The sequence below is a fragment of the Helobdella robusta genome (genome assembly GCF_000326865.2).
Source record: "Helobdella robusta unplaced genomic scaffold HELROscaffold_94, whole genome shotgun sequence".
NCBI lineage: Eukaryota > Metazoa > Annelida > Clitellata > Rhynchobdellida > Glossiphoniidae > Helobdella > Helobdella robusta.
The window spans coordinates 262,167-270,929 of NW_008705537.1; the positions used below are offsets into that span (position 1 = coordinate 262,167).

General features: G+C 33.2%; 1 protein-coding gene across 1 annotated transcript in view; it reads left to right on the forward strand.

The window, feature by feature from the left end:
- Positions 1–8,763, forward strand: part of HELRODRAFT_158112 (hypothetical protein) — a gene marked incomplete at both ends in the record, with an annotated part of 13,532 nt that overhangs the window by 1,524 nt on the left and 3,245 nt on the right. The window contains 8 exons of the mRNA XM_009033594.1: positions 378–507; positions 830–938; positions 1,641–1,753; positions 2,127–2,181; positions 2,295–2,344; positions 2,665–2,704; positions 4,780–4,890; positions 5,644–5,809. Of these exons, the coding sequence (XP_009031842.1) occupies positions 378–507; positions 830–938; positions 1,641–1,753; positions 2,127–2,181; positions 2,295–2,344; positions 2,665–2,704; positions 4,780–4,890; positions 5,644–5,809 (774 nt within the window). The remainder of the gene's footprint in view (positions 1–377; positions 508–829; positions 939–1,640; positions 1,754–2,126; positions 2,182–2,294; positions 2,345–2,664; positions 2,705–4,779; positions 4,891–5,643; positions 5,810–8,763) is intronic.

Below are 8,763 nucleotides of genomic sequence, written 5' to 3' on the forward strand. Positions count from 1 at the left end.
CAACCATACGTTCTTCCTGTTGTGAGGTTTGTTATTATTATTATTATTGTTGTTGTTGTTGTTTTTGCATATTAATAAATCACTCATCCATTCATTCATTTATTCAATCATTTATTTCATCTTTCATTTTATTATTTGCACATGCTGTATTCACTTTTTTATACAATTATTCATTTTTCATCTCCCCATTCGTTCGTTCATTTATTCATTCATTCATTCATTCATTCATTCAATAGTTCATTTATTCATTCATTCATTCATTCAATAGTTCATTCATTCATTCACCCAATCATTCACACACCCATCTACCCATATATTCATTCATCATTCGTTCTTTTTGTCGCTAATTCACAAACTGACCTAAAAAAATACCCCAGAAAAATTGAGTCGGCCATTCTGTCCAACACATCCCTACTTCACGAGTATCTGCCCATCGCTGGCAGTCCTAAATTTAGGGAGGGGGCCATCAATTTGTTGTGGGGTGGCGACAAGGAGTTGATTGCTAGGGTTGGGAAATTGTAAATTTTGTTGTTGTTGTTGTCGCTGTTGTAGTTGTTGTTGTTATTGTTGTTGTGGTTGTGAATGTGGTTGTTCATCCATTTATTATTTACTGACTCATTCATTCACTAATTTATGCATTTTCATTCACTCGCTCATTCATTTATTTATTCACTCATTTACTTATTAATTAATTAATTCATTCATTCGTTCTTTCATTCTTTCGTATAATTATCCGTCCATCTATTCATTCTTTCAATCATTCATTCATCCAGTAATTCAATCACTATTCCATTCTTTCATTCGTTCATTTATTCATTCACTAATTCAGTCTGGGGGCGTGCAAGCTCTGGGTGGGACGGGGGCGTTGAGGTTGGGGTTGGAATTTTTGAGGTCAAGGTTGCATTATGAGACCGTCTACGTATCTAAACCGACTTGGGGTACGTAAGACTCTTCTGTTTTAATTTCAATCAATCACTCAATCAATTAATCAATCAATTAATCATTCAATCATTCGATCAATCACTCAATCAATTAATCATTCAATCAATCAATCACTCATTCAATTAATCAATCATTCAATCAATTACTCAATCATTCAATCAATTTATCAATCAATTAATCAATCAATTAATCAATCACTCAATCACTCAATCATGCGATCAATCATTCAATCACTCAATGAAATAATCATTCATTTAATCAACCAACCAACTAACCAGCCAACTAAGCATCTAAATCTCAATCAATCAATCAATGAAATTATCATTCATTTGATACGCTAGAAATAATTCAACTACATCGATCAGCAATCAGCTAAACAATCAAAAAGTCAATCGGGCAATCAAATTATTATATAGCCAACGGACCTACCAACCAAATAAACAACCAACCAACCGACTAAGCAACCAACCGACTAAGCAACCGACTAAGCAACCAACCCACTAAGCAATCTTAATCAGTGCTCGTCCGTGCGAAAATGTTGAAAATTCAATTAATCAATCAGGCAGCCAATCATCAATCAATTAATTCTCCCGTCAATCAACTTACCAATCAATCAACTAACCAATCAATCAACTCACCAATCAATCAACTTGCCAATCAATCAACATTTCACCACTATCAATCAACAAACCAACCAGCTAATCACATAGGAATATGCAAATCGTTGTTGTATCCAAACATCAAAGAGTATAAGTATTGGGATGATAAGCTGAGATGTCTAGATCTAGATAATATGCTGCAAGATTTAAATGTTAGTTGGTTTGCTGGTTGGTCGGTCGATTGGTTGGTTGGCTGGCTGGCTGGTTGGTTGGTTGGTTGGTTTGTTGGTTGGTTGGTTGGTTTGTTGGTTGGTTGGTTGGTTGGCTGGCTGGCTGGTTGGTTGGCTGGTTGACTGGTTGGTTGGCTGATTGGTTGGTCGGTTTGTGGTTGGTTGGCTGGTTGGTTGGTTGGCTGGTTGGTTGGTTGAATGACTGATTCTATCTTTCATTTTTAGTCAGTCAGTGGAGTGCTTCTTAATTAAAAAGATGTGTCTATACGTCTCATTATTTCATCATACATTCATTTATTCCTTCATTTATTTATTCATTTCATTCATTCATTTATTCATTCATTTATTCACCCAGGCAGCTCCTGATCGTTCAGTCGTTCTGCTGCATGCTTGTGCTCACAATCCGACTGGTGAGTGATGATGATGATTGTTGTTGTAGATGGTGATGATGATGATGACGACGATGATGATGATGATTTCAACATCATTATCATAATTGCCATCATCATTATCATCATTACAGGCATGGATCCAACGGCTGAACAGTGGCATAGAATAGCTGAAGTTGTTAAGGTAACTCATTCATTCCGTTCATTCATTCATTCATTTATTCATTCATTCATTTATTCATTCATTCATTCATTCATTCATTTCATCAATAATTCAACTCAATCAATCATTCAATTCAATCATTCAATCTTTCGATCGATACAATCAGCCTAATCAATTATTCAATCTACCAGCTCTGTCAGCTCAGACATTCTGTCAATCAGCCAAATCAATCAATCAATTAATCAATCAAATCAATCATTCATTCAATCAATCAATCATACATAATAATTATGATAGAATAATAATAATTATAATGATAACAATAATAATACAATTACCAGGCCAAGAAAATGTTTGTCTTCTTCGACTGTGCTTATCAAGGTAATAATAACAGTAGCAATAATAATAATAATAATAATAATAATAATAGTAATAATAATTTGAACTTTTTTATTATTGCAGAAGACATAAAATCAAATCAAAATAGATAAAATGAAATGAAATAAAATAGAATAAAATAAATTGTTAATATTGTAATAAATTGTTAATATTGTTATGCACGATCCTCCCATACTCCTTGCCAAAAGTAAATGCATAGGAGTAAGAAATATATTTAAAAAATAGTAATAGCAATATTAGTAATAATAGTAGTAGTAATAATAATTGGAACGCTTTTATTTTCCGAAAAATTAATAAAATATTAGTATAAAAAATAAAGTAGGCTATGAATTAAAATGATAATCTACATTACTCGCCATAAAACAAATGATAAAACGGTATTGGATTGATTGGATTCAGTCGTTCGTTTTCTGTCACGGTAAATAGCGTACGATGTCGATACAGATGAATTAATCAAACTGTTAAGAAATTGATCAGTCCACGTAAAATTAATTAATGACAATCTAAAAGGTTTAAAGAGAGCCGAAGGTGAAATTTCAAATGTATTAATTATTAATTTTGAATGCTTCAAATGCTCGATCAGGTTGTTGTGCAGGTTTGCCTTGTATTTTGATGTTTTGTATTCTTTTGATTTAGAGAAGTTTGACTCTTGGCAGTCAGTTAACTCCAGTTTTTTGACGGTGTCGCCCCGAAGAAGAGCAATGTCGGGGCGAGGAGTTTTGAGGAGAGATGATACTGGGTTTGTTGAATTGTTGCAATTTGAGTCTGGATAAATCGAGACATCAACGTCTGCGAACGATTCAATCTTTTCCAGAATTGTGGATTAGTATTTTTTTGTGTCGTATCGTGTATCTTTTTAAGGCCTCTATCGAATCACAATTTGATAATGCATGCTTGCTAGTTTGGCGAGCATTGGATAGTGGACACAAGGCATTGGAGATTTTTCCCCATCTGAAGAGGTTTGCATTTGTGGATAGTTGATATCCGATTTGGTTTTATTATCGAAGATTCCATAGTTGGAGGAAAAGTAATTGTAAATCATTGTTTGAAACGCTGTTGTGAATTCATCTATGTTGTTGTAACTTGGTAGCGTTTGTTGATGAAGCTGGGTTTCTTGGTAGTCTGATACCAAGAAGAGGCGTTTCCGTTTTTTCAACTTTTGGGGATGACGGTTGGTGGCTTGTTGGCGGCGACTGTTGCTGGGCGTTTGACGATGTTAACGGCGAAGAATTTGTATCACTTTCGTTCTCTTCTTCAGCCAGCTGAAGATTGTTGTGAACTTTGCACGAACGTTGGTGCATTTTCAGTCCTTTCCTGCCCTTGCAATATTTTCCGCAACAATGGGGAATTAAATTAGAACCCATATTGGCTGAATATGGGTTCTTTAATACTCAATAAATTCAATAAATAAATTGAAAATTCAATAAATTCAAATTGGAAATGTTAGACGTTCAATAAATTCGAATTGAAAATGTTAGACGAAATGTTCTCATTAGAATCGGCAGGCGAGTGTACAACGTTAGTCTTAAAGTTCGCAGTGTTTACCGTGCAACGGCGGGAGTGCCTTCCAACAGAAGCAAATGATTTATGGCAATATTGGCATTTTGTTGAATAAACCGGGTAAATTGAGTTTAAAAGGAGAATAAAATAGATAACGAAATTAATTTTGAAATTTGAAAATATCGCCACCGCTCTAAAAAAAAGGCTTTAAAATCAAATTCATGTATGAAAACAGCGAGTTGAAAACAGCGAGTCAAACGAATTCGGCCAACTCTCGTGTAGTATTTACACGGGAGCGATAATCGTAATGATAATAATAATAATAGTAATAATAATAATAAATAATAATAATAAATAATAATAATAGTAATGATAATAATAATAGTAATAATAATAATAAATAATAATGATAAATAATATTAGTAATAATAATAATAAATAATAATAGTAATAATAATGATAATAGTAATGATAATAATAAATAATAATAGTAATGATAATAATAAACAATAATAATAATAAATAATAATAGTAATGATAATAATAATAATAATTAGGCTTCTCGAGTGGGGACGTCGACTTGGATGTCGCTGCGGTCCGCCTGTTCGCCAAGTTGGGCTTCGAGATGTTCGTCGCCCAGTCCTTCTCGAAAAACTTCGGGCTCTACAGTTTGTCTTTTTGGTTTATTATTATTGTTGTTGTTGTTGTAGCTTTCATTATTATTAGTAGTAGTGGTAGTAGTAGTTGTAGTAGTAGTAGGTAGTAGTAGTTGTTGTAGTAGTAGTAGTAGTAGTAGTTGTAGTAGTAGTAGGTAGTAGTTGTAGTAGTAGTAGTATTATGCTGCTGTTTTTATTATCCTAATTGTTATTATTTCTATTGTTATTGCCACTTATGAATGGCATAATAATCTCGAGTGTTATTCAATGGATGGATGTTTGAAAGCGGCAACTGATAAGTACAATTCAATACATTTGATTATTTTTATACTTTTATCTCTAGGGTTTTTTAATTTAGTTCAGTTCTGTTGTTAATATTATTCTTTCCTATCTTTTTTTATTTTATTAATATTTTTTATTATTATTATTGTTGATCATAATTATCATCATTTGAACAATTTAGTTGAGAAACCACAGATAAAATTAACTTACTCTCAACCAATCACAGCGCACCCATTTAACAAACTGGCCAATCTAACCATAACCAACTGACCAATCAGATAGATCATTCACGCATGCAAGCAAATAAAAAATCACAATGCGGTCATACACTAAACCAGCTGGCTTATCGAAGCAAACACATCTAGCCAACCGACCAATGACAGCACTTCCATGTGACCAACCGACCAATCACAGCACACACATCTGACAAACCGACCAATCACAGCACATCCACACGATAAACAAATCAAACAATCACGACAGGCGAACGTGTAGGCCAGCTGACATATCTCGTGCAATCAGCTGATATGCTGCCTAGACTGGCTAGTAACTTTTCGACGATAGTTAGGCAGATTTGGTCGAACCCCCCGGCGCATGGGTCCGCCATCGTGTCTGCGGTCTTGAATGACCAGGTCCTCACCAACGAGTGGTTCGTTTTTTTTTTCGTTTTCATTTTGTTGTTATTATTATTTAATCGTTTTTATTATTGTTGTTTTATCATCATTATTATCATTTAATTGTTTTTATTATTGTTGTTATTGTTATTATTACGTGTGTAATAGAGGTTTCAACGACAAACACACACAGCGTATATGAATACCCGTGCAAACCACGCATCATATACATTGCATATGATAGGCTGAGATCCCTTTGTATTCGAACCCAGTCACTGCAGCAGCAAGACCAGGCCTTTAAAAATTGAGGTAGCGTCAAAAGTAGCAATCGTCAATATGAAATAGTTTTTAATTATTTTTAACTATTAAATAAAATATCTCCATCAACTTTCGAGATAAAGGGTTGAGATTCAATTGATAATCTCCATATATACACACATGTTTTTTTAATGTGTGTATATATGAGTTTCATACCTTTGCACTCCTGTCCAGTGTCGCTGCGATGCAAGTTCCGTATGCTCAATGTACCATTTAATGCCAGTTAATAGCCGACTCGTCGTTAACAAACTTCTTTACTCTTGTAGATTTAAACCGGTTGAAAGATCACGACTCAACGGTTCATATTTGCGATGTAGAAAGCACATCTCATAGCAATCAAACTGACTAGCACTCTGACCAACGTCTCCAACAATCAGCAACATCCTTCTTTCCTTACTCTGGCAGTGGCTGTTGTGACAATTCTCAGACTACCGACATACACAGAAGCGTACTTTGTCGGTCTTTGGTGTTTGAATGTTTAAAGATGTATTTCATGGAGGCGATGCCTAACCTTACAATCCTTGAGAAACATCATCGGTAGGCAGATGCCGCCGCACATTCTTCAATTTTTATTTTTTAAGATGTTTCATGTGTACGGAAACGTTACATTACATAAACCGTACTCTGTCGATCTGTCGTCCGTGTTTGAAAGTTTAAAAGATGGATTTCATGAAGGCGATTTTTTAATAAGGATGTTCATGTGTGCGGAAATGTTACATTGTTTCTGAACGTTTTTTTCTCCTCCATCCTTTTTTCTTCAAATGTTCAATACGATTTGTCGCTAAATTTCCGACTCCAGCTCAGCGATTATACCATCATCTGATTCTGGCTTCATGTTTCAAGTCGGTAAGGAAAAGCTGAAGTTGGTTGATGCTAATCTGGGATGGGGTTCCGAGTATTTAACTATGTAGTTCTGCATCAAATTAGCAATTTTTAAATATAGCTGCTTCATTAGATCATTCGGTAAGAAATAACGTGTCCAAATTCGTGAAAAGATTGAATTAAATAGCATCTTCTCAATAACAGTTAAAATAACACAAAAATGATCAGAAAATTTTTGACACTAATTAAACTAACTAATTAATAAAATCATGAAAATCATGAAACTAATAAGAAAAAAAAGTTATTTATTTAGTTTTATCACGCAAGATGAGATCATCTCCACCCTGCATTCTTCCGGATTCATCCTTTTTCCTTCTTTACTAAACATGCTGGATAAATTTCGATCTGATTATATCAAAATCGATTATACCAACTGAATCCGACGAAACCAGTGACTAATTCTTCAGCCAAAAATTAATTAACTGCTTATTAATTTCTTAATTATAGATACCTAACTGTTTTAGAACCACGCTTAAGTCATCTACCTTTCCAGATGTAGATATATATATATATATATATATATATATATATATATATTTAGGAACGAGGTTTTCATTAATACATATTTTGTTAAATTTATTTGCCCATTTTGCATTTATCAACTTTTTTATTATGGACTCAACACAGCGTAGTTTTTGACATTCATATTTATTGTGAAATTGTGACATATTAGAAGCTGACAACGTTGTTTCGGCTAGGTAGCCATCACCAGAGCCTAAAACCTATGAAATATAAGAAATTTAATTAAAATAAATGAGAATTAAACGAATTATGTAAATTATTTAGCGGACATGACAGATAAGATATTAAAAATAAAATTGGAATTGAAAGTGAAGTTAGAATGGTACCTTGCGAAGAATGTAACCTAAAAGATAAATTTAATACTAAAACATGAAATTAAATAAAAGTATATATATATATATATATCAATAGGAAACTTATACAGCGCCAATTAAATGTTCTCAAAGGTGCTATCGTAATTATATTAACATTGAAGTCTACAATACTATTAATAATAGAGGACTTAAGTAAATTTATCAAAGTCTAACAGTAAATAAATATATTTTCAGTTCTTTTTTAAATGTCCTAAGAGACAGGTTATATATTAGGGTGGAGTGAATTTATACATAAAAAAATTTTTTTCTTCTTTTTACTTTTCCTGGGGTTGGGAAATATGTCTTTTATCGAGTTATTTCAATGTGTAAATTTTGAATTTTATTGAACATTGTTTTGAGGTTCCTCTCGGCTGGAGACTGTTTATGAATTGCATTTCAAAAGTAAACAAAACAATATCATCAAATTAAACATGTTATTAACTCAAATAAATCATTTAAATCTTGAAAAACAAAACATTAGTGTTTACTAGTTCACATCAAAGACTTAAATAATGAAGTGTTTTTTAGTTTCAAATTTTGGTATATCATTTTGAGATGCAAGTTTAGTACGAATAAAGCCATCTCTTGCTTTTTCTCCACAAACTGAAAGTGACGCTTCTGTAACTAATTTTATCATTCTTTCTACTGCCTGAGTATGGCAAGGCAACTTCAAAAATTCAATGTTATTAGGAATATCCATTATCATCTGTTCTAAAGCTTCAGTTGTGATATCTTTTGTAAGGGGTGGCTCTGTGATCTCGGTTGCATGCCAATCGATCATGTCGTAATAGTTGATCGCATCAAAGTTTAGCTTTGGAACTTTGAAGACTCGAACAGTATTTAGAGTGGCATCATTAGCTCTGCATTTTAATATCCGCCTTAAAGCTAATTCCCTTATGTGCTTTTGTTCATCA